The sequence below is a fragment of the Aotus nancymaae genome, unplaced genomic scaffold (assembly GCF_030222135.1).
Source record: "Aotus nancymaae isolate 86718 unplaced genomic scaffold, 86718_ANA_hifiasm-v0.15.2.pri h1tg000010l, whole genome shotgun sequence".
In the NCBI taxonomy this organism is placed as follows: Eukaryota; Metazoa; Chordata; class Mammalia; order Primates; family Aotidae; genus Aotus; species Aotus nancymaae.
Genome location: NW_026988421.1, coordinates 64,894,288 through 64,920,365, shown reverse-complemented (window position 1 = coordinate 64,920,365; position 26,078 = coordinate 64,894,288). Strand labels below are relative to the sequence as shown.

Here is a 26,078-nt window from a genome sequence, read left to right as displayed (position 1 = left end):
CTTGGCCTCCCAAAGTGCTGGATTACAGGCATGAGCCACCACGCCTGGCTGTGTATATACCTTTTTCAAACAGGATTTATGTAAACAAAGTTCATATCTCTTCAACTGCTCTTTTAAAATTATCATTCACTGGTTGTAGGGAGCTGGAGTAGCCCACCCGCTCTCTGGGGGGATCAGCAGCAAGGCTGCTGTGAACTTTGGTTGAACTTCAGAGAAGTGAAACCACAATAGGTGGATGTGTATATCTTGGAGTAGGACAGATGGGCTTAGAGAAAGATAACCAGCATTCACTGACCTTGCTGCAAGATAGTTTTTAGCTGAAGTATGTTAACTGAAGTATGAGAATTTTAACCACAGGCTGTTGTAAGTAACTGCACCCTCGCTCTGCTATGTGCTTTGTAAACATAAAATAAAGCACACTGAGACAGATCGGGGCCAAAGAGCCTGATATCCTCATCTCTTGAACCGCCTTGCCCAGATTTCTCTATGTCTGTGTCTGTGTCTTTCTTTATCCCCCACCATTCCCTCTTAGGTCTTTGAACCCTTGTGCAGCACGCGACGCAGCACACGTCAGAACTGGTGATAATTTGCAAAAGAGTAAAATCAAACTATGTGGGAAACAAAATAAACTTATTTTAAAATCTTTAATCTCAGAAACAGGAAAATGATGTGTGAAGGTATAAAATCCACAAGGAAGCCTAGTATACAGAAGCAATAAGTAAGAAGATAAATTCTGGATACCTGAGAAATAACATAAAATAAATCACAGAAACTGGCATATATCTAATTATAGATAATATTGGTAGCATCATTTAGAAAAAACAGGTATTAATACACAAAATAAGAGGGGAGTAAAAAGCTTAAAAGACATAATACTCACATATCTGTATGGTCGAATGCTAGGTATTCCTCAATTATTCCTTCCGAGACAATTAAAGAGTCTTCCTCATCTCTTTCCATAGAAGAAAAGCTAGAGGATTTGGCAATGGAAGATGCTTTATGAGCATAAGAAGAGGAAAAATGTAACTTCTTCCCCCTTATACCAAATCTTGGAGAGGAAAAAATAAGTAAATATTGTGTAAACATAAACAGTTTTTATGGCAACACAGTTACATGAGTTTCAGCTCAAAGTCCTCTTGCCCTGGCAATAGCTGCCTGGACTATTCTAAGCCTCAAAAACAGGTTATTTCTCATTTCTCAGAACAGGAAGATTAAATTCTGGTCATAGACCTATTCTGCCTATATATGCTATGGACTATCTGATACTGCTTGCTGTCTTTTCAGATACAAACAGCTATAGCTATGTATTAGGTCATCCTTGCCTTGCTATAAAGAAACATTTGGGACCAGGTAATTTATAAGAAAAGAGGTTTAATTGGCTCACAGTTCTGGAGGCTGTACAGGAAGCATAGTGCTGGCATCTGCTTCTATAGAGGCCTTACAAAGCTTTTACTCATGGTAGAAGGTTAAGTGGGAGCAGGAGCAAGAGAGAATGTGTATGGGAGAGGAGGTGCCACACACTTTTAAATGACCACATGTCACGGGAACTCACTATTGCAAAGACAGTACAAAGCCATAAGGGATCCTCCCCCATGACTCAAACACTTTCTACCTGGCCCCACCTCTAGCACTGGGGATTACAATTCACAATGAGATTTGGGCATTCTGCCCTTGGCTCCTCCCAAATCTCATATCCTTCTCACATTGCAAAATACAATGTTGCAGAATAGTCATTTAGCCAGATGTCTTAAAAAGGATGAACTTATTGCTCAGACTTGATTTCTTATTTCCTTCAAAATTAAATTTCTAAATGGATCTACCATTGATAGTTATAAAATAAGGCACATATAAAGTTTACACTAACAGATCAGGTCAATATATCCTAATAGCAGGATATGAATTATGTAATTTTGATCAGAGAGAATGAAAGAATACATTTCTGTGGAAGACATTAGGCTGTAAAATTTTTTATATTATACAAAAGGAGTAAACTTATCCATATAATTCAAGAGATTTAAATTTAAAAAGAATGCCTAATGATCAGCAGCTTGAGTTTAAATCACTTTAGGAACAGCAAACAAATATCATTATCTGACCAAAAATCAGTTGATAACCCAGATCCCATAACCCTAACAATAATGTTTTACTTTGTGGTCTGGTGAGATTACTACAAGCCCAAGAAGGCACCAAAGTAAGTATTCCTACAACTCTTGGAAGGTATCAAATAAGTAAAACTAGAGCCATGGGAAAAAGTATAGGAATAATTTTTTTAAGTGAATTAAAATGATGATATTATATTTTACAGTAGATTTAAGCATAAGCATGGGTTTCAAAGTAATCATATTTGGGTTTATTTTACTGCTGTTTTAAAAGTCTGAGGTGTTCAAAAGATTTAACCATTTAAAAATTACTTTGAAGTTTAACTTCTCTAAAGAGATTAAATTATAATTAATAATTGTAATTGTAATAATTTAAAAATCACTTTTTCAACTTTTTTTAAAAAAGAGTTTTAAAGTCTTTTTCTTAGACTTCTACATTTTAAAAAACATTCTATTTACACAATTATGCCAATAGATTAGTGTCCATATTTATATATAGATGTAAATATATATAGATACATAGACCTGAATAACAAGAATATCCTTAAGCACTATTATATTGTTTGAATATTTGTCCCCTCCAATATTAATTTTGCAGTTCAGTCCCTAATCTGGCAGTGTTGAGAGGTGGGGCCTTTAAGGGGTAATTGGATCATGGGGATTCTGACCTTGTGAATGGATTAATCCATTTATGGATTAATCGGTTATCAAGGAAGGGAAACTGGTAGTTTTATAATAAGAGAAAAAGAAACCTGAGTTGCCACATTAGCATGCACAGCCCCCTTGTCATGTGAATCCCTGCACTGCCTTGGGACCCTGCAGAGAGTCCCCACCAGCAAGAAGGTCCTCCCAGATGCTGCCCCTTGACCTTGGACTTTTTAGCTTCCAGAACTGTAAGAAATAACTTTCTTTTCCTTATAAATTGCCCAGTTTCAGGTATTCTGTCATAAGCAACAGAAAACAGACTAATACACTCCAGAAAAGGTCTAACTTTTTGAACAAAAAAATTACATAGCAAAACTTTAATATACACAAAGACTATGGACAATCTTACAGAATTTGCTATGCTTTACTAAATACCAATAAGTAGGAATAAGTATTTTAATCCCGTAGTACAACTATTAGGATATAATACTTGCATATTAGGGCACATTGAAATACTTATATAATGGATACTCACATAGTAGAATCTCTTCCTTGAGACAAGGTTGTTTCATATGAAGCTGAAATAGCAGAAGGGGATCTAGGATACAGTCTATAACCTTCAGTTGGAGTGATGATCTGCCTACCTAGAATCCTTTAAAATGAAGAAACATAGACACAATTAAGCACCTTCACTGGCATACATAAAAAATCTAGATATATTTTGAACACATTTTATGGTTCTATATAAAAGTCCAGTATATAGTCTGATACTGATTAAGAATGAGAAAATGTGAGTCCAGAGCCTTAATACAGGTATATCTCTCTTCCATAGAATGGAGATAGAAAAGATAAATCTATAGCCTAGGAGTTAAAAGAAAAAAAAATCCAAGAAATCTAAGCAAACATCTATAATCTGCCCTTCGTGCTCTATACTAGTCCTCATTCAATCAACCAAAATGGGATGAAGGCCCTACCAAATTAGTGAAAGCTATGATTTACATTCTTAAGAACATGAGGCTTTATAAATTTTGGGTATGTGCAATAAGTGGTACTTCAGTTTCTGAAGGAAGCTCTTGAACAGATTCTATCTGGTTTCAAGTGTACATGAGAATTTTTTTTTCTTTGCTTCAACTAGATGAACATGAGAATTTAATTGTATACAACAGTGTACATTTTCGAATATCTTGTTCAAAAGAAGTGCTTTTTGGTACCCAGATACTCAGATCTCAGCTGCTGTTGTAGAAATAGTTTTACTTGATTAGGATGACACTTTTTTTTTTTTGAGGTGGAGTTTCGCTCTGGTTGCCTAGGCTGGAGTGCAATGGTGTGATCTCAGCCCACTGCAACTTCCGCCTTCTGGGTTCAAGCGATTCTCCTGCCTCAGCCTCCTGAGTAGCTGCGATTACAAGCACATGCCACCACGCCCAGCTAATTTTATATTTTTAGTAGAGATGGGGCTTCTCCATATTTGTCAGGCTGGTCATGAACTCCTGACCTCAGGTGATCCACCTGCCTCAGCCTCCTAAAGTGCTGGGATTACAGGCGTGAGCTACTGTGCCCGGCCAGGATGACATTCTGTTAGTTATGGAAACTCTAAGAAACTTCTACCAACTTAAGTTTTCTCTTAGCTGAGGCTTTATACCACATGGCCTTATTTACATTCATTAAAGTCATGCTCATAAAGATTCCAGAATACAAGCTTGTTTTTTAAAATCCACTTTTTTTAAATTTTAGTATTAGCCATGAATACAAGTCAACTGGAGGGCATCAGTACCTGAGGTGAGGAAAGCTGGCTGTCCACTGTTGGCACTCTTCTTGTAGACTCTTGGTATGCACACTCAACTTCTGCTCATACAAGAGTTCATCAATGGCTGTGAACATTGCCTGGACTTTTTCAGTGGCATTTTGATCAAGTTCCTAGAAGGAAATATTCCCCCAAAATATTTAGGTGAGCTTCACTCTCTGTTAAAAATTATAAAGATTGAAAATAATAAGACTTGTTTGGTTTAAATATTTAGTCTACTTGAAATACTGTTGTGTTTCCATGAAAGAAAAATTAAATTAGTGAGTTTTTAGATCTTAGAATTTTCAGATAGCTCCTCTATTCATATTTAAAGAAAATTTGGATAAATGTCTGTCTTTTTAGACTGGTCAAAGTACAGTGGTGTTTATAACTAATTGATCACAACCACTGGATTTCTTTGTTTCTTCTCCACTCCCAATGCCTCACTTGACTAGCCTTTTAAAAAAAAAAAGGCCAGGCGTGGTAGCTCACATCTGTAATCCCCACACTTTGGGAGACAGAGGTGGGTAGATCACTTGAGGCCAGCAGTTCAAGACCAGCCTGACCAACATAGTGAAACCCCATCTCTACTAAAAACACAATTAGCCAGGCATTGTGGTGCATACCTATAATCCCAGCTACTTGGGAGGCTGAGGCACAAGAATTGCTTGGCCTGGGAGGTAGAAGTTTTAGCAAGCCAAGATTGTGCCATTGCACTCTAGCCTGGGTGACAGAGCTAGACTCTGTCCCCCAAAAAAAAAAAAAAAAGTCTATTTTTTAAAAGTAGCATATTCTTATTATATATAGTATTAATTGTAAACACTTTGAAAAATAAATATTAAGAAAAAATTAAAATTACCTATAATTCCAGCATTCAAAAATAATGATTGCTAATTTTAGTACAGTTGCTTGGTTCCACTATTTTTTAAGAAAAGGTAGACAGGGTCGGGCGTGGTGGCTCACTCCTGTAATCCCAGCACTTTGGGAGGCTGAGGCAGGCAGATCAACTGAGGTCAGGAGTTCGAGACCAACCTGACCAACATGGAGACTTCCCATCTCTCTACTAAAAATACAAAATTAGCCGGGTGTGGTCGCACATGCCTGTAATCCCAGCTACTCTGGGGACTGAGGCAGGAGAATCACTTTAACTGGGAGGTGGAGGTTGCAGTGAGCCAAGACTGCGCCATTGCACTCCAGCCTGGGCAGCAAGAGCAAAACTTCATCCCAAAAAAAAAAGAAAAAGAGAAGGTAGACAGACAATCCTATGTATATTACTTTGTATTCTGCATCCTTCACTTGACAACTGACAACTTATGTTATGTCCCTGCCCTCTGTAATCCATCCTTTAAGAATAGTCAGGTCAGGTGCAGTGGCTCATCTGTAATCCCAGAACTTTGGGAGGCCGAGGCGGGTGGATTACCTGAGGTCAGGAGTTCAAGACCAGCCTGGCCAACATGGTGAAACCCCGTCTCTACTAAAAATATAAAAAATTAGCTGGATGTGGTGGCAGGCACCTGTAATCCCAGCTACTCAGGAGGCTGAGGCAGGAGAATCGCTTGAAGCTGGGAGGGGGAGGTTGCAGTGAGCCGAGATTGCGCCACTGTACTTCAGCCTGGCAACAGAGCAAGACTCTGTCTCAAAAAAATATGTATATATAATTCCACTTATAGTCACCCATTATTTGAGCTATATTTACTTCTACAAGTATAAACTCCCTCTTTATACATTTTAGACACATTTCAGACACACACTTTATATATCATATATTAAATACAAGCACATATTTTGCTTTAATCAGTCAGTTGTCCTTTAAAGAACAGACAAGGCTGGGCATGGTGGCTTACGCCTGTAATCCCAGCACTTTGGGAAGCCGAGGTAGGCAGTTCACAAGGTCAGGAGATTGAGATCATCCTGGCCAACATGGTGAAACCCTCTCTCTACTAAAAATACAAAAAGTAGCTGGGCTTGGTGGTGCGTGCCTCTAATCTCATCTACTTGGAAGACTGAGGCAGGCCAATCTCTTGAACCCGGGATGCAGAGATTGCAGTGAGCTGAGGTCGTGCCACTGCATTCCAGCCTGGCAACAGAGTGAGACTCTGTTTCAAAAAAACGAAAAACAGACAAAAATATAGACTTTTATATTTACCCATTAATTAATTTCTGGTTCTCTTCTCCTCCCCTGCCCTGAACTCTGGTCTCTGCTCCTTAGCACAGTGGGACCACCATTGCTTTGCTTGGACTCTAGTTCACTCTTATATAGTAAGAAAATTGTCCCCAGGCAGGGAGCCAGAGAAAACAGGAGGGTATCTGTACAGTTGGAAGGCCTAGTGTGTGATAGGAGCCCAAAAGACGTAAGAGAGTGCCTAAGCAGTTTTTACGACCTTGAGCAGCTTGAGAGGAGTGCTTCAGTTACTCTGGCAGTGTAACAAATTACTTAAAACAACAATAATCATGTATTATCTCTCTGGGTTTATATGGGTCAGGAATTTATATAGATCACAGCAGGAATGGCTTATCCCTGCTCCATAATATCTGAGGCCTCAGTCAGAAGACTCAAAAGGCTGGGAGCTGAAAACATCTTAATGCTCATTCACTTACATGTCTGGCAGCTGACGCTGGCTTTCAACTGGGGCTTTAATTCCTTTGTACATGAGCCTTTTCATGTAGTCTGAACTTCCTCGCATTATAGTGGGTGGATTCTGAGGTCTACCATTCAGACAGAAAGAGACAGAAAGAACCTAGAAAGTTATGGAGGAAGGTTGAGTGCAATGCTCATGCCTGTAATCCTAACACTTTGGGAGGTCAAGGCAGGTGGATCACTTGAGGTCAGGAGTTCGAGACCAGCCTAGCCAACAAAGCAAAACCCTGTCTCTACTAAAAATACAAAGATTAGCCAGGCATGGTGGTGCACTCCGGTAATCCCATAAGCCAAGATCATGCCATTGTACTCCAGCCTGGGCTACAAGAGCTAAACTCAGTCTCAAAAAAAAAGATACAGACTGGATAAATGAATGAAAAAACAAGACCCATTGGTCTGTTTCCTATAAGAAACACACTTCACCTGTAAAGACATACATAAACTGAAAATAAAGGGATGGAAAAGGATAGTCCATGCCCACAGAAACCAAAAAAGAGCACAAGTAGCTATACTTATATTAGACAAAATAGATTTCAAGACAGAAACTATAAGAAGAGACAAATAAAATCACTATATAATGATAAAGGGGGGTCGATTCAGCAAGAGGATATAACAATTTTAAATATATATTCACCCAACACTCTAGCACCCATCTATATAGAGGAAATATTATGAGAGCTAAAGAGAGGTATAGGTCCCAATACAGTAAGAGTTAGGGACTTCAACACCCCACTTTCAGCATTGGACAGATTTTCCAGACAAAATCAAGAAAGAAACATCAGACTTAATCTGCACTGTAGACCAAATGGATCTAACACTTTTACAGAACATTTCATCCAACAGCTGCAGAATACACATTCTTTTCCTCAGCACATGGATCATTCTCAAGGATGGACCATATGTTAGGTCACAACACAAGTCTTAAGACCAAAAAAACTGAAATAATATCAAGGATCTTCTCTGACCACAATGGAACAAAACTAGAAATTAATAACGAGGAATTTTGAAAGCTATATGAACACATGGAAATTAAACAGTATCCTCCTGAATGACCAGTGGGCCAATGAAGAAATTAAGGAGACTGAAAAATTTCTTGAAACAAATGATAACAGAAACACAACATACCCAAACCTGTGGGAAACAGCAAAAGCAGTACTAGGGGGAAGTTTATAGCTGTAAGTGCCTACATCAAAAAAGAGGAAAAACTTCAAATAAACAATCTAACAATACATCTTAAAGAACTAGAAAAGCAAGAGAAAACCAAACCCAAAATTAATCAAAGAAAAGAAATAATAAAGATCAGGGTAAAATGAATAAAATTTATGATTACCAGAGGCTGGGAAGGGTAGTGGGGGGTGAGGATTGGGCAGATGGGGTGGTTACCGGGTACAAAAAAAAATAGAAACAATGAATAAGACCTACTATTTAATAGCACAAAGGGTGACTACTATAGTCAATAATAACTTAATTGTACATTTTAAAATAACTAAAAGAGTGTAATTGGATTGTTTGTAATTCAAAGGATAAATGCTTTAAGGGATGGATTTTTTTTTAAAGACATGAAAAAGAATATCATAACATTCCATTTTTCTAAAGATAAAATCCTGACTAGTGAAGAAATGAAGGTCAAAAGTAAGATGGTTATACGCGAATATATTTTAAAAACACGTTCAACTGGTTTTTATGCCAAAAGGAAAGGAAGGAAATGGGAAACATATGTATGACATTTTTAAGTAATAAAGAGATACTAATCCTAATATAGAGAGAACTAATGGAAATATATAGTCAGTATACTAAATCTTCTTGATGAGGTATCTAATTATTTATTTATTCCCTTAGAATACAATTTAAATTCTTTATCTTGGCCCGCAGAGCCCTACATGATCTAGTTCCATCTACGTCTCTGAACTCATTTGTGCTTTTCTCCCCTCTGGTTTTCCATCATCCAACCACCCTGACCTTTTATCAGTTGCAAGAATACACTGAGCACTTTCCCTTGGAAACACGAAGCTCTTCTCCTCCTTGGGCTTTTGCATATGCTGCTGATTACCTGTCTGGAAACTCTTTTCCTCACGCTTCACATGGCTACTCTTCCATCTTGAAGTCTCAGATCTACCTTACCTGAGATCCCTATCTAAAGTGAATCCCCCTTATAATGTTCTATTTCAGCACTCTGTCATCTTCCTTAGAGCACTTGTCACTTTTTGTATTTTATTACTTTTGTCAATCTCCCTCATTAGACTATTGAATCATGTAAGTCTCACTCACCCCATATTCCCAAGGCCAAGTACGGCAAAACAACCATGCTCAATAAATATTTGTTGAATGAAGGAAAAAAAAATGTGACAACCCAAGTATTAGATAATAAGGGAAAGCTCCAGGCCGGGCATGGTGGCTCTTTCAGAGACAGCACTTTGGGAGGCTGAGGCAGGCGGATCACAGGGTCAGGAGCTGGAGACCAGCCTGACCAACATGGTAAAACCCTGTCTCTACTAAAAATACAAAAATTAACCAGGCTCGGTGGTGGGAACCTTAATCCCTCCTACTCAGGAGGCTGAGGCAGGGGAATTGCTTGAACCCAGGAGGTGGAGCTTGCAGTAAGTCAAGATCATGACACTGCACCCCAGCCTGGGTAACAGAGCGAGACCCCGTCTCAAAAAAAAAAAAAAAAAGGGGAAAGCTCCAATTGTGATATACTAAAACAAGAAAATATATAACATTCAGATTGACCAGTATGGAGGTAGTAAATGTCTATATGAAATGATGGTAAATAAAAAAATTGGCCACAAAATACTATGTACATGTATCATACAACTACATATGGAAATGTATATATACATTCAAAATGATTAGAAAATAACTCAGGCTAATATAAATAGATTTTAACAATTAGCAGGCTTTTTGTTTTTTTAAAAAAAAACAAACCAGGTTTCTGGCTGGGTGCTGTGGCTCATGCCTGTAACCTCAGCACATTTCAAGGATGAGGTGGGAGAACTGCTTGAGGTCAGGAGTTCCAGATCCCACCTCTTTAAAAAAATAATAATGATATCTTACGAGATCTGATGGAAATAAAAGCAAAAAAAAAAAAAAAAAAGCAGCATGTGGTGGCATGCACCTGTGGTCCCAGCTACTCAGGAGGCTGAGGCAAGAGGATGGCTTGAGCCCTGGAGTTTGAGGCTGCAGTAAGCTATGATTGTGCCACTGCACTCCAGCCTGGGTGATAGAGCAAGAAAGGAAGGGAAAGAAAAGAAAAGGGGAAGGAGGGGAGGGGAAGGGGGAGGGGGAAGAAGGGAGGGGAGGGTCCTAACAATATTATATAAAGTCAGTATTGTGGAAAAGTTTTATAAAATGATATTAGGTGAAAAAATACAGCATATTACATGTATATCATGATTATAACTAAGCCAAATTAAATACAGATTGATAAAATATATAGAAATAAAAATGTCTATTGCACCAAGGTGATAAAATTATGCATAACAATTGTCTTTTAAAATTTTTTAGGGTTGTTGGTCTTTTAAAAATAATATTTTATAATGGGAAACAGCCAAAAATAAATAAGTAAAAATCACTCATTATCTCATCACCTAATTAATAACCACTGAACAATATTTTGAGTAAATATTCTTGGTCCTTTCCTCTAATATAGGCAAGAATTTATATAAAACAAAATTAGAGTTACACTACATGTACGATTTTTAACCTGATTGTTTTTATTTGCCAATATATCATAAACTTCCCCAGCATAGGCTTAATAATAAACTTCCAAAAACATTTTAAACAACAAGGTAACATTAATGGTGAAGACATACATTAGTGGACTGGGCATGGCAAAAGGAATAGACTCAGAGCCCAAATCCATACTAGCCTGCAACTGTTTAAATTGAATACTAAGCATGTCTAAGGCTCAACTACTATATCAATAAAACAAAGCACATGGTGAAACCCCATCTCTACTAAAAAATACAAAAATTAGCTGGGCATGGTGGCGCAGCCTGTAGTCCCAGCTACTCGGGAGGCCAAGGCAGGAGAATTGCTTAAACCCAGGAGGCGGAGGTTGCGGTGAGCCGAGATCGCGCCATTGCACTCCAGCCTGGGTAACAAGAGAGAAACTCCATCTCGGAAAAAAAAAAAAAACAAAGCAAGTACTGAAAAAAGATGAGTACTGATGCTTCTTTACAGCTATTACAAAGTATAATAAATGTAAAGAAATGCAGGAGAGTGAAGGAATGAAATATACTGACAAATCCTAACTCCCAGAATCGTCTCCCAAGCACTCCATCAAACTGATAACATACAACTCACACCATATCCCCAGGAGAAGTCCGAGCTGCCTTCAGTAGATATCCCTGTGCCTGCATAACTTGGAAAAGCAGACCGTGAATTCCCAGTGTCGGATGATGTAAAAGGTGATTCTCTTGTGATGTCAGACTCACTAAAGGTACAATTTAGGAGGAGGAGAGGAAAAAGAAAGTTTTTCATATGTCCTCAAGTTTCTGTATTGTTAACTATTCAACAACTTATCAAGTGATAAACGTGTACAAATATATTCACATAGGTAAAAATAAATGAAGAATTTGAAATTTGAGCATCATGGAAGGGTCCTAATTCCTATAGAATTAATGGCAGTCATTCCAAATAATTCTAGTAATAGTTTACCATGAATATTTCAACATCCCACCTATAACATAATCTTTTTTTTTTTTTGGAGACAGAATCTCATGCTGTTGCCCAGGCTGGAGTACAGTGGTACAATCTTGACTCACTGCAACATCTGCCTCCTGGATTCAAGTGATTCTCCTGCCTCAGTCTCCAAACTAGCTGGGACTACAGGCATGCACCACCACGCCTGTATTGGTGAAACCATCCCCTACCCCTACCACACAGTCCATGGAAAAATTATCTTCTAAAAAACTGGTCCCTGGTGGCAAAAAGGTTGAGGACTGCTGCTATAAGATATACTATTATCAGGTAATAGCTCTCACAGGAACTAATTTTTGTATTTTAGTAGAGAAGGGGTTTTACCATGTTGCAAGGGCTGGTCTTGAACTCCTGAGCTCAGATAATCCAACCACCCACCTCAGGCTTCCAAAGTGCTAGGATTTACAGGTGTGAGCCACCATCCCCAGCGTATAACATACTCTTGACAACTAAAGACATTTCAGAAATGTTAACAGTAGTATCTGAACTTGTATAGCACTATTAATTTAACTATCTATCTAATAGCACTATCTATCTATCTATCTATCTATCTATCTATCTATATCTATTTATCTATTTTGAGATGGAGTCTGGCTCTGTCACGAGGCTGGAGTGCAGTGGCACAATCTCGGCTCACTGCAAACTCCGACTTCTGGGTTCAGGCGATTCTCCTGCCTCAGCTTCCTGAGTAGCTAGGACTACAGATGCATGCCACCATGCCCAGCTAATTTTGTTTGTACTTTTGTTTTTTGAAATGGAGTCTCACTCTGTTGCCCATGCTGGAGTACAGTGGTGTGATCTTGGCTCACTGCAACCTCCTCCTCCCAGGTTCAAGTGATTCTCCTGCCTCAGCCTCCTGGGTAGCTGAGACTACAGGTGTGCGCCACTACACCTGGCTACTTTTTGTATTTTTAGTAGAGACGGGGTTTTGCCATGTTGGCCAGGCTGGTATTGAACTCCTGACCTCAAGTGATCTGCCCACCTCAGCCTCCCAAAGTGCTGGGACTACAGGCATGAGCCAACGTGCCCAGCTTTCTTTTTGTATTTTTGGTAGAGATGAAGTTTTGCCATGTTGCCCAGGCTGGTCTTGAACTCTTGAGCTCAAGTAATCCACCTGCCTCGGGCTCCCAAAGTGCTGGGACTACAGGTGTGAGCACCATGCCCAGCCTATGATTATATAATTTTTAAAAAATCACATATTGCATCTCAGACACTAACTGAAGTTCTAAGAGACTGAAGAACTGTCTTCCCTGTTGTATTACATAAAATAACTACAGCTAATATTTATGCATCTTTTTTTTTATAGAGCAAGCATTGTGCCAAGTTTTATATAAATTATCTCATTAATATTTGCAACATCCTATAAGACAGGGGTCCCAAACCCTGGGGCCACATGTTGGTCTGTGGCCTGTTAGGAACTGTGGCCGTTAGGAGGTGAGTGGCTGGTAAGTGTATGAAGCTTCATCTGTATTTACAGCAGCTCCCCAGGGCTCACGTTACTGAGATCTGCCTTCTGTCCGATCAGTGGTGCATTAGATTCTCAAAGGAGCATGAACTGCGAATGCAAGGGATCTAGGTTGTGCATTCCTTATGGGAATCTAATGCCTGATCATCTGTCACTGTCTTCCATCATCCCTGGATGGAACTGTCTGGTTGCAGGAAACAAGCTCAAGGCTCCCACTGATCCTACATTATGGTAAGTTGTATAATTATCTCATTATATAGTACAATGTAAAAAATAATAGAAATAAAGTGTATAATAAATGTAATGCACTTGAATCATCTTGAAACCATCTCCTACCTATACCACACAGTCCATGGAAAAATTATCTTCCAAAAAACTGGTCCCTGGTGGCAAAAAGGTTGGGGACTGCTGCTATAAGATATACTATTATCAGGTAAGTAATTTGCCCAATGTTACACAGCTCCTAAGTTACAGGACCAGGATTATAAACCAGATGTCAGACTCCTTCTGAGTCCATGTTCTTTTTTATTTATGTTATGTTATTTTATTGTTTGTTTTTTATAATCTTGCTCTTTCTGATATTTATTTATTATATGTTTTTTTTTTTTTTTTTTTTTTTGAGATGGAGTTTTGCTCTTGTTACCCAGGCTGGAGTGCAATGGCGCGATCTCGGCTCACCGCAACCTCCGCCTCCTGGGTTCAGGCAATTCTCCTGCCTCAGCCTCCTGAGTAGCTGGGATTACAGGCACGCACCACCATGCCCAGCTAATTTTTTGTATTTTTAGTAGAGACGGGGTTTCACCATGTTGACCAGGATGGTCTCGATCTCTTGACCTCGTGATCCACCTGCCTCGGCCTCCCAAAGCGCTGGGATTATAGGCGTGAGCCACCGCGCCCGGCCTATTATATGTTTTTGCTTGAGACAAGGTCTTGCTCTTTCACCCAGGCTGGAGTATAGTGGTGCAAAACCAGCTTACTGCAGCCTTGACCTTCTGAGCTCAAGCAATCCTCCCATGTCACTTCCCTAGTAGCTGAGACCACAGGTGCAGTGCACATCATGGTACCATGCTTGGCTGTGGGTTTTTTTTTTTTTTTTCGGTAGCAATGGAGTTTGCCATGTTGCCTATGCTCATCTTAAACTTCTGGGCTCAAATGATCCTCCCACTTCTTGGCCTCCCATAGTGCTGGGATTGTAAGTACTGAGCTCCATGTTCTGTTTTTATGTTTGTTTGTTTGTTTGTTTTCACTCTAATCCCATAGCATATTAGCCATATTCTTAACTATTTTATACTACTACTTTTCAAAGGTTAAGAAAATACCTATGATGCTGTCATTAGCTGTTTCAGAATGAAAACTAACTGGTACTGAAAACATGGCAAAAATTCTTATTTTGCTTTTAATTAGCACAAGGCTTGATACCAACCCTAAGCCAAAAAACAAAACCTTTGCCATAAGCAAGTGCAATAAGTAAACAAGTATGCTTTGTAGTTATTACCTTTGGGAACTTGTGTCTTTCTCATGGCTGTCACTGGTGGGGGAAATTTCCTCCAGCTTCTCTGGAGGGGGATGATGGTTAAGAGCATGTTTTGTTATTCCTTTCCTATGAAAGACAAAACAAGGTTATATTTCCTGTATAAAAATACATACAATTCAGTAATTTAATGTAGAAGTTAGTCACCTACTTCCTCTGCTCTGGAACTGCGATTTTTGACATGGTAGCCACCCCATTTAAAATATGTCTAGTCCGAATTGTGTTTTAAGTGTAAAACACATTGGATTTCAAGAAGAATGTGCAATACCTCATTATATTATCTTGATTACATATTAAAATGATAATATTTTGGATATATTGGGTTAAATATATTCTTAAAATTAGTTTCACTACAAATTTAAAATATAGTAGATATCACCACACACCAATTAGAACAGCTAAAATTAAAAATAATGATAACACAAAATGCAGGCATGGATGTGGAGAAACCAGATATCTCATATATTATTGCTGGCAGGAATGTCAAACGGTACAGCCATTCCGGAATAGTTTGACAGTTTCTAATAAAACTAAACATATGCATTTACCCAGAGCCCTAGCAGTTGCACTCTTGGGCATTATGCCTAGAGAAATGAAAACTTACGTTCACACAAAAATCTGCATACAAATGTTCACAGCAGCTTTATTTACAATTGAAAAAATAACTGAAAACAACTTAAATGTCCTTTAACATTTATATATCCACCTAATGGAATATTATTCAGCAATAAAAAGGAACGAACTATTGATACATGCAACAACTTGGATGGATCTCAAGAGCACCACGCTTTTTAGTGTAAAAAGCCAAAGCCAATAGAAAAACATTAAATACTACAGTTGACCTTGAACAACACAGGCTTAAACTGTGAGTCCATTTATATACAGCTCTTTTTCAAAAAATATATTGGAACATTTTTTGGAGATTTGCAACAATTTGAAGAAACTCAACAGATGAACCATGTAGCCTAGAAATATCTAAAAAAAAATTAAGAAAAAGGTATGTCATGAACGCATAAAATATGTGTAGCTACTAGTCTATTTTTGTGTTGACTATTTATGTTATTGGTAATGCTTCCAGTCAACAGTAGGCTATTAGTAGTTAAGTTCTGGGGGAGCCAGAAGTTAAACGTGGATGTTTTACTGTGCAGGGGGTTGATGCCCCTAACCCCTGCATTGTTTAAGGGCCATTTATATAATGGTATATTGGATAAAACTATAGTGGTAGAGAACAGATTAATGGTTGCCAGGGATGGAGACAAGTGGATATAACTATAAAGAGATAGGGATACACGATGAAGTTCCTTGATGATGATGAAACAGTTCTCCATCTTGATTTATAGTTGTATTTGCAGCAATCTATAAATGGGACCAAATTGCATAGAAAGAACTAGGTACACACATACACACACACAGGAGTAGATGTAAAAACTGGCTAAGTCTGTAGGTCCAGTTAACAGTATTGTACCAATGTCAGTTTCCTGGCTTTGAAATTACACCACAGTTAGCTAAGATGTCATCATTGGGGGAAGCTGAGTAAAGGGTTCATGGGACTCTTAGTACTATTTTTACAACTTCTTGTGAGTCTATAATTATTTCAAAATAAAAAAGTTAAAAAAAATTTTTTTGAGATGAGGTCTTGCTGTGTTGTCCAAGCTGGAGTATAGTGGTGTGGTCATAGCTCACTGCAGCCTTGACCTGGGCTCAAGGGATCCTTCTGTCTCAGCCCCCTGAGTAGCTGAGACTACAGGTGCTCACCACCACACCTGGCTAATTATTTAATTTTTAATTTTTTTTGGTAGAGATTGGGATCTTGCTGTGTTGCTCAAGCTGGTCTCTAACTCCTGGCCTCAAATGATCTTCCCACCTCAGCTTCCCAAAGTACTGGGATTTGAGGCATGAGATACTGCACTCAGCCTATTTCACCTTTCTTTTTTAATGTGACCACCTGAAAATTTTAAATTACATATGTGGCTTATATCATATTTTTATTGAATATTGTTGCTCTAGAGATTCCAATGTGTGCACTGGATTAAGCTATGGGGTCAATTATTATATGTTCCAGTCCTAGTAATCTACAGTAGACTTTCCTTCTCACAAAATTCTGTAGTCAAATAAATTTAGGAACTGTGATAGGTTAAACAAAGTTACACAGGTTTCTTTACAAGATGTCTTCCAGGTCTTTAATAAGAAATGTATATCATAAATCTCAAATATTCTTATTTCAAAGGAAACTAAGGAACAGAGGGATTAAGTAACCTGCTTAAGTTCATATGGTTAGTAAGTGATGAAACCAGGTTTCAAATCCTAGTAGTCTGGCTCTCAGAGGAAGGCCTCTCAAGGAAATAAAGAGTTTGAGATTTTAGTGAATTGTACCATTGTTCTACATAAAGATAAAGCTAAGAGCCCAGTCAGTGGAGCTTGTACTTCAAATTATTTCTCAAATTGCAGAGATCAGTTTATACAGACTTATCTGTATGTCTCTCATTCAGCAATCCTACAACAAAGAGCTTGTTTTTAAGAAAGTGGTAAGGATCAGAAATAGAAATTCGAGCTGTGAAATAAAGACTTAAGACATTTTTTAAGTCTGCCAGGGAAATCTATGAATTGACAATTAGATAACAAAGAAGTATCATTAAATTTAATAACAGCACTATGACTACATACAAAAATGTCCATAATTTTTAGAGATGCATGACATGTACAGGAATGAAATGACAGTATCGGCGGTTTTGCTTTCCTTATTTCACAGAGAGACACAGAGAAGTTAAGAAAGCATAAGGACGATAGATGAAGTAAATATATTAACTTTGATAACTGTTGAAGTGGGGTGACAGGTAGTTCATTATATTCTCTATATGTTTACGTTTGAAATTTTTCATTAAAAAATGTTAAGCTATATGTTGAAAATCATTCCTTTCCCAAATTCTTTTCAACAATTACAATTTGTAATAGGTAGAAAACTAAAGTTACTACTTCAAAGCAGGTTATCATTATTATAACATCTAAAGTAAAAATTGCTTTGAATTTGCTCCCATTTAGATACACTTTACCTTCATTATTCACTTCATCCTGACTCCAGCTACAGAAGCATCTTTTGGGCCTTTATAGAGAGTATGAAATCAACAATCAAGAACAAGTAGGCCAGGTGCAGTGGCTCACATCTCTAATCCCAGAACTTTGGGAGGCCAAGGCAGGCAGATCGCTTGAGTCCAGCAGTTCGAGACCAGCCTGGGGTGAAACCCCATCTCTACTAAAAATACAAAAATTAGCTGGGCATGGTGGTGTGTGCCTGTGGTCCCTGTACTTGGGAAGCTGAGGTGGGAGAATTGCTTGAATCTGGGAAGTGGAGGTTGCAAGTGAGCCAAGATTGCACCACTGCGCTCCAACCCGTGCAACAGAGATTCAGTCTCAAAAAAAAACAAAAAAAAAAACAAAAAAAAACTGGTATAACTATACTAGTTAATATTTCTGGCCCAATAAATGCCTATCATTTCTTTCATGAGATTTTTTTTTTAAACTTTCAGAATGGTTGGAATTAATTATAAAAGCAGATTTTTAACTAAACCTCAGTCACTTTATTGGGAAATGACTGTTTCTTCTCAATTTTTAAAAAAAAATAGTAACAACACATTCCAAATCTAAGAGATAACTGTTTCTTCTTCATAGTTCCTAAAGAGTTTACTAGGAACTAAATTGCTACCATGTAGAGCTCCTATTCCTTAATAATAAGCTTCTAAAAGGCAAAGAGAAGTTTTAGACTTACTTTCTTTGTATGCCTATTGTATCCCAAGTAAAAGTGAGAAGGGACAAGGAAAATACCATTTATTGAGAAGGTTTATGTGTCAAGCTCCAGGTCATCATTTTATTTTTATTTATTTATTTATTTTTGAGACAGAGTCTCGCTCGGTCACCAGTTGCCAGGCTGGAGTGCAGTGGCGCAATCTCGGCTCACTGCAACCTCCGCCTCCTGTGTTCAAGCAATTCTCCTACCTCAGCCTCCCAAGTAGCTGGGACTACAGGTGTGCACCATCACGCCCAGCTAATTTTTGTATTTTTTTAGTACAGACAAGGTTTCACCATGTTGGCCAGGATGGTCTCAATCTCTTGACCTCATGATCTGCCCGCCTCGGCCTCCCAAAGTGCTGGTATTACAAGCATGAGCCACCATGCCTGGCCCCTATTTTTTATTTTTTTGAGACAGAGTCTTGCTCTGTTGCCCAGACTGGAGTGCAGTGGCATGATCTCGGCTCACTGCAACCTCTGCCTCCCTGGTTCAAGCAATTCTTGTGCCTTGGCCTCCCAAGTAGCAGAAATTACAGGTGTGTGCCACCATGCCCAGCTTAGTTTTTTGCATTTTTAGTAGAGACAGGGTTTCACCATTGTTGCCCAGGCTGGTCTTGAACCCCTGAGCTCAGTCAATCCGCCCACCTTGGCTTCCCAAAGTGCTAGGATTACAGGCGTGGGCCATAGCACCCGGCCCACACTATAATTTTAAATAAGCTTTTAGATAAGGTCTTACTCCTATATTACAGAAATGAAGCCTCAGTGATGTAGTAATTTGTCTAAAAGTCACATGAATAGAAGCAGCCTAGCCAGAAACCCAAGAATGACTCAAAATATCATGCTTGCAATTATTATATATAGTTAATATTTAATAAATTTGTGGTTGCTAAAATTACATAGCTCAATGAAGGAAAAAAATTGGAATTTGGGGTTAAAGTCCAAGCTCAACTCCTGACTTTTTTGGCTATAGAATCTTAAAATGTGTAACATTTCTGATATAATTTCATCTTCTGAAAGACCGAAGATAATCATGCCCATTTTACAGAGTTGTTAAGATCAAAAACTGAAGTCAGCTGGGCATGGTGGCTCACACCAGCACTTTGGAAGGCTGAAGTGGGAGAATTGCTTGAGTACAGGAGTTTGAGACCAGCCTGGGCAACATAGTGATACTCTGTCTCTACCAAAAAAAAAAAAAAAAATTTTTTTTTTTTTTTAATTATCCAGTTGTGGTGGCATGCACCTGCAATCCCAGATACTTGGGAGGCTACATTTTGAGGATCACCTGAGCCCACAGGTGGAGGCTGCAGTGAGCAAGGATTGCACCATTGCCTTCCAGCCTGGACAAACATAGCAAGACCCTGTTTCAAAAAAAAGTGAAAGCCCTTTTGGAAGTATAAAGCATTAATAAATATATCATACTTACTGCTTTCTAAATTATTATACAACACTTCAGTCAGGGTAGGAGGTGGATCTTTTCTAAGTCAAACATTTGCTTTCTAAAGTCTCAAAAATAAAACTGATCTTTATGGATTCTGGTGCTTAATTGCAGAGGTGGTGAGGCAGTATGTGTGATGGTTATGACCACAGGCTTCAGAATCAGATCGACATCAGGTTTGTACCTCTCAGATCTACCACCTTCAAGCTGGGTGATCTTTGGCATGCTTGCAGTCTTTAAATCTGGGATCTTTATCTGTAAAATATGCAACATAATAGTCCTAATCTGATATTCTTGTTGATGGGATTAAGTAAGCAAATGCATGTAAATAGCTTTGCACAGTGTCAAGTGAGCACTTTACTGGAGCACTCAGCCATTGATAACTTCTCGAGCTGACCATGGCCACTGACAATGGGACCTGAAGCACTGCGGAAACTACAAATGATTCAGGAGACCCAGTGCTTGAGTTCAGGAATTACAGACCAAGGGCGACACGCACTCAGCTGGAGATGGAGGAAGAAGGGACAGCATCCAGCAGGGCTGAGAGGAGGGAATTCCGAAGAAAAATCCCCAGCCCTAGGAAAGGAAAGGAGCGAAGGACTGGTAAAGGAGGGTCCCCAGAGCGCCCGCGGCCCGCCCCGGCTGGGGTGGCTGAGCAGTCCACTCACAGCTCCAAGCTCTGTGGCACCGCCTTCCGAGTGTATCTGGAGATCATCCTCCTCCTCCTCCTCCTCCTCAGCCGCGGCCGGGGCGGGCACGCCAGGGTCGGGGCCTCCGGGCCTGGCCCTCCCGCTGGCTCCGGCCCGGCCCCCTCCCACCACCTACCGGTCCCGTCTCGCCCCGTCGCCTAGACTCCGATCCGCCACCTCCCCAGTGTCCCCACCTCTCCAGTTCTCCGACCTCCCGGCTTTCCCGCGAGAGCGGAAGTGACGAAGGCACTCGGGCACCCGCCGACGCACAGCAATGACAACACCCAAGCTTCCGGGGGCTGAGCGGGCTTCAGACTTTCTCCCGGGATTTCCGCTGGCCCCAGGTCCCAGTTGGGCGTCGGGACAGAGCCTGATCCAGGCTTCGGCGGCCGGTGGCAGCTCTCGATCAGCTCTCTCAGTCGGGGAGGCGGCTAAAGAAAGGTGCCACAGCAGAGACGCGCAGGAGCGGCCCTAGAACCGTAAGAGAAATTGGCTTCATTTTGTTAGACGGCAGGAAGGAACCTAGACTGTGTAAAGAGCACTAGACTACAAATCAAGCCCCTGCTGCGTGGTCGCTTCTCTTAATGTGCTCCGGGTTTTCTCATATGTACAGTAAGGCATTCTGAGTGATCGTAGAGTCCCTTCCATTTCTGCATCATGAGGTGTGTTTGGCGTTATGGGGTGGGTGGGTAGAATTACTGTCTGTCCCGCTGGGTTGAAAGGCAAAATGATGATTTGGTCAGACTGTGGTGAGTGGGCGTCTGGTTAGAAGAAGCAGTTTCCTCCCTTAGAAACCTGAGCAGGGGCAAGATTGGAATCATTGTGTTAGGGTGGTCCATACAGCGCAGTTCCTTCCTTTACCAAGCATCACCTGGAAGCAAGAATAAACTAGTACTCTTATTTGTAAGGAAAGCCCTTAGAAAATTAAGAGATGTCAATGCAACCTCCATCAAAATACCAATGACATTCTTCATAGTCATAGAAAAAAATGATCCTAATTTTTTTTTTTTTTTGAGAAGGAGTTTCACTCTTGTTGACCAGACTGGAGTGCAATGGCACAATCTCGGCTCACCGCAACCTCCGCCTGCTGGGTTCATGCAGTTCTCCTGCCGCAGCCTCCCAGGTAGCTGGGATTACAGGCATGCTCTGCCACACCGGGCTAATTTTGTACCTTTTTTTTTTTTTTTTTAGTAGAGACAGGGTTTCTCCATGTTGGTCAGGCTGTTCTCGAACTCCTGACTGCAGGTGATCCGCCTGCCTCAGCCTCCCAAAGTGCTGGGATTACAGGCATGAGCCACCATGCCTGGCCCAATCCTGAAATTTATATGGAACCACAAAATACCCAATATAGCCAAAGCTATCCTGAGGGATGGGGGGGAAACCGGAAGAATCACATTACCTGACTTCAGATTATACTACAGAGTTATAGTACCCAAAATAGCATTGCACTGGCATAAAAACAGACATATAGACCAATGGGACAGAATAGAGAACCCAGAAACAAATCAATATGTCTGCAGTGAATTCATTTTCAACAAAGGTGCCAAGAATATACCCTGGGGAAAAGACAGTCTCTTCAATAAATGTTACTGGGCAAACTGATACCCATATGCAGAAGAATGAAACCAGACCCACTATCTCTCACTGTATACAAAAATCAAATTAAAATGAATTAAAGACTTATATCTAAGCCCTCAAACTATGAAACTACTAAAAGGAAATATTGGGGAAACTCTCCAGGACATTGAATTGGGCGAAGATTTCTTGAGTAATACCCCACAAACAGAGATAGCCAAAGCAAAAATGACCAAATGGGAACACATCAAGTTAAAAAGCTTCTGCACAGCAAAGGAAACAATCAACAGAGTGAAGAGACAACCCACAGAATGGGAGAAAATATTTGCAAACTACCCGTCTGACAAGGGATTAATAACCAAAATATATAAGGAGCTCAAACAACTCTAGGAATCAATCTAATAATCTGATTAAAAATTGGACAAAAACTCTGAATAGACATTTCTCGAAGACATAAAAATGGCAGACAGGTTTATGAAAAGGTGCTCATGTCTTTGATCATCAGAGAAATGCAAATGAAAACTACAATAAAACAGCATCTCACCCCAGTGAAAATGGCTGTTATCCGTAAGATAGATAATAACAAATGTTGGCGAGGATTTTGAGAAAACACTGTTGGTGGGAATGTAAATTAGTGCAGTCACTATGGGGAACAATTTTGGAGATTCCTCAAGAAACTAAAAATAGAGCTACTATACGATCCAGGAATCCCATTGCTTGGTATTTACCCAAAAGAAAGGAAATCAGTATATCAAAGAGATATCTGCACTCCCATGTTTATTGCAGCACTGTTCACAATAGCCAAGATTTGGAAGCAACCTAAGTGTCTATCAACAGCTAAGTGAATGAAGAAAATGTGGTACATACACACAATGGCGTACTTTTCAGCCATAAACAAAATGAGATTGTGTCATTTGTAACAACATGGATGGAACTGGAAATCATTATGTTAAGTGAAATAAGCCTGGCACAGAAAGATAAACTTTAAATGTCCTCATTAATTTGTAGGGGCTAAAAATTAAATCAATTGAACTCATGGAGATAGCAAGTAGAAGGATGGTTACCAGACTGGGAAGGGTTGCAGAGGGTTGGTGGGGGAGTGGTATGGTTAAAGGGCACAAAAAAATAGAGCGAATGAAAACTAGTATTTAGTAGCACAACAGGGTGACTACAGTAAATAATTTAATTGTACATTTAAAAATAACTAAAAGTTCTGATGAGAGCATATCCTGGCTATAAAAAAGTTTTTTTAATGAAAATAACTAAAAGTATATAACTAGATTGTAACACAATGGATAAATACTTAAGATAATGGATATCTCATTTACCCTGATGTGATTGTTATGCATTATATACCTGTTTCAAAATATCTCATGTACCCATAAATATATACACCTACTTTTTCCCCTTAAAAATTGAAAAAAAAGAAAAGAAAGATATATCTACCATCCCATGAGATTTGAAAAAGGGGCAAATTTAGGACAGAGGTAAGATGACAGGACATGAATGTTTTGTAGTTCTGAATTCCTCTACACTATGCAATGTTTATAAAAGAGAGAGGATTACATTCTGCAGAGCAAAAGAGATTGTTCTTTAGAGTTGAACAAAATTTTAAAGCAGGGAGAGATTTTAGAGATGGTAGATAACTTATCCGAAATTAAAGAAAAAAACCCAGAAAGAGAAAGTGAAGTGTCTATAGTGGCACAGCTAATTAGTGGCAGAACTGGGGTTTTTGATAGCATGTAAACAGTGGATGTTAGTGCAGTGTTTCTCAAAGTATGTTACACATACCAGTCCTAGTAGAAGGGCAAACATTGAAAATTTCATTGTTCACTTGCAAAACAGGAAAAATACAAAAAATAAAGATGTTATTCTTACATACTTATTAATTGGGGAATGTGATATGGGTTTCTATTCACTGTATTATATCAAGGTTTCCTTTGAACATAATTTTAAAGATAAAGTTTTAAGTGTAAAGTGTCATTAAAAATAATGTTAGACCAGGCACGGTGGCTCACGCCTGTAATCCTAGCACTTTGGGAGACCAAGGCAGAAGGACTGCTTGAGCTCAGGAGTTCAGGACCAGCCTGGGCAACATGACAAAACTTTGCCTCTACTAAAAATACAAAAAAAAATTAGCTGGACGTGGTGGCACGTGCCTGTGGTCCCAGCTACTTAGGAGGCTGAGGTGGGAAGATGGCTTGAGTCCAAGCAGTAGAGGTTGCAGTGAGCTGTGATCATGCCACTGCACTCCAGCCTGGGTAACAGAGCAAGACCCTATCTCAATAAATAAATAAATAAAGTTGGCCGGGCACAGTGGCTCATGCCTCTAATCACCCTAGCTCAATAAATAAATAAAGTTGGCCAGGCGAGGTGACTCATGCCTATAATCACAGCACTTTGGGAAGCTGAGGCAGGCGGATCACATGAGGTCAGGAGTTCAAGACCAGCCTGGCCAACATGGTGAAACCTTGTCTCTAACAAAAATTAGTTGGACATGGTGGCATATGCCTGCAATCACAGCTACTTGGGAGGCTGAGGCAGGAGAATTGCTTGAACCTGGGAGGCGGAGGCTGCAGTGAGCAGAGATGGAGCCATGTGCACTCCAGTCTGGGCAACAAGAGCAAAACTCTGTCTAAAAATAAATAAATAAATAAAGTTTAAAAAAATTAAATAAATATTACTGTAGGTGGTGTATAGTCAAGGCAAAAACCATGATGATGGTATGTGCCTAACTAAATCTTATTTTTTTTATTTTTATTTTTTTGACATGGAGTCTTTCTCTGATGCTCAGGCTGGAGGGCAGTGGCATGATCTTGGCTCACTGCAACCTCTGCCTCCTAAGTTCAAGTGATTCTCCTGCCTCAGCCTCCCGAGTAGCTGGGATCATAGGCATTTGCCACCACACCCAGCTAATTTTTTGCATTTTTAGTAGAGACGGGGTTTCACTGTGTTGGCCAGGCTGGTCTCAAACTCCTGACCTCCAGTGATCTGCCTCCCTCGGCCTCCCAGAGTGCTAGGATTACATGCATGAACCATTGTGCCTGGCCTAACTAAATTTTAGAAAACAATGTTCATAGTCATCTAAAAAAGAGTTTAGAGAATGTGATGTTACTTCTGCATTGTTCTATGTGGTTTGTATTTTGGAACTTTAAATGTAGTTTTCAAAGAAGAATGGAAGAATCTATGAAGCTTGCTATGGTGGAAGACACCGTGGAGTACCGCCTGTTCCTCATACCAGATGAATCAAGGGACCCAGAAAAACACAAAGAGGTTCTTCAGAAGTATATTGAGAGAATAATGACCCAGTTTGCACCTATGCTGGTCTCCTACATCTGGCAGAATCAGCCTTTCAATCTCAAATATAAACCTGGGAAAGGTAAGGCTCTTTTACTTGTTTTGATTAATGTGACTTTTAATGTTATCCTGACAACAGTGATGTGTAATAGTCCACACTTCATTCAGTATTGTCAGGAAGAGATTAATACACTAAACTTGTTAGATAAGTGATACTTGTCTATATTGTTAGCCTTAAACTTAAAGCTCTTTTAAAAAAAAATAGTAATGAAAGCTTTCTAAATTTGTCTTAGGAATTATCATACGCTAAACATTATTAAACTCATGGCTATTCTTTTGAACTTTCGTTACTATACTATGCCATAATGTATCTAAGTATACTAAACAGTGTCAGGCATCTGGCTTTAATCCTCGTTCCTTTTGGTGTTACTCAGTAT

General features: G+C 39.4%; 3 protein-coding genes across 18 annotated transcripts in view; 2 read left to right on the top strand and 1 right to left on the bottom strand.

The window, feature by feature from the left end:
- Positions 1-12,090, top strand: part of DNAJC9 (DnaJ heat shock protein family (Hsp40) member C9) — a 50,681-nt gene extending 38,591 nt beyond the window's left edge. The window contains exon 5 of the mRNA XM_064374289.1: positions 11,881-12,090. Coding sequence (XP_064230359.1) covers positions 11,881-12,075 — 195 coding nt within the window. The 3' untranslated portion in view covers positions 12,076-12,090. The remainder of the gene's footprint in view (positions 1-11,880) is intronic.
- The window catches only part of FAM149B1 (family with sequence similarity 149 member B1), a 54,002-nt gene extending 32,994 nt beyond the window's left edge, over positions 1-21,008 (bottom strand). For 8 of the 16 annotated variants that reach the window (XM_064374272.1, XM_064374273.1, XM_064374275.1 and 5 more), the window contains exons 1-6: positions 20,749-20,842; positions 14,827-14,931; positions 11,471-11,600; positions 4,519-4,661; positions 3,280-3,396; positions 881-1,048 (exon numbers count right to left, since the gene is read on the bottom strand). In XM_064374272.1, the coding sequence (XP_064230342.1) occupies positions 881-1,048; positions 3,280-3,396; positions 4,519-4,661; positions 11,471-11,600; positions 14,827-14,931; positions 20,749-20,795 (710 nt within the window). In that variant the 5' untranslated portion in view covers positions 20,796-20,842. Of the gene's footprint in view, positions 1-880; positions 1,049-3,279; positions 3,397-4,518; positions 4,662-7,125; positions 7,266-11,470; positions 11,601-14,826; positions 14,932-20,068; positions 20,336-20,579; positions 20,657-20,748 lie in introns of those variants that run through there. The other 8 variants (XM_064374276.1, XM_012460225.3, XM_064374277.1 and 5 more) reach the window with 8 other exon arrangements.
- Positions 21,009-21,046: 38 nt separating this feature from the next.
- Positions 21,047-26,078, top strand: part of ECD (ecdysoneless cell cycle regulator) — a 32,876-nt gene continuing 27,844 nt past the window's right edge. The window contains exons 1-2 of the mRNA XM_064374271.1: positions 21,047-21,248; positions 25,506-25,723. Of these exons, the coding sequence (XP_064230341.1) occupies positions 25,519-25,723 (205 nt within the window). The 5' untranslated portion in view covers positions 21,047-21,248; positions 25,506-25,518. The remainder of the gene's footprint in view (positions 21,249-25,505; positions 25,724-26,078) is intronic.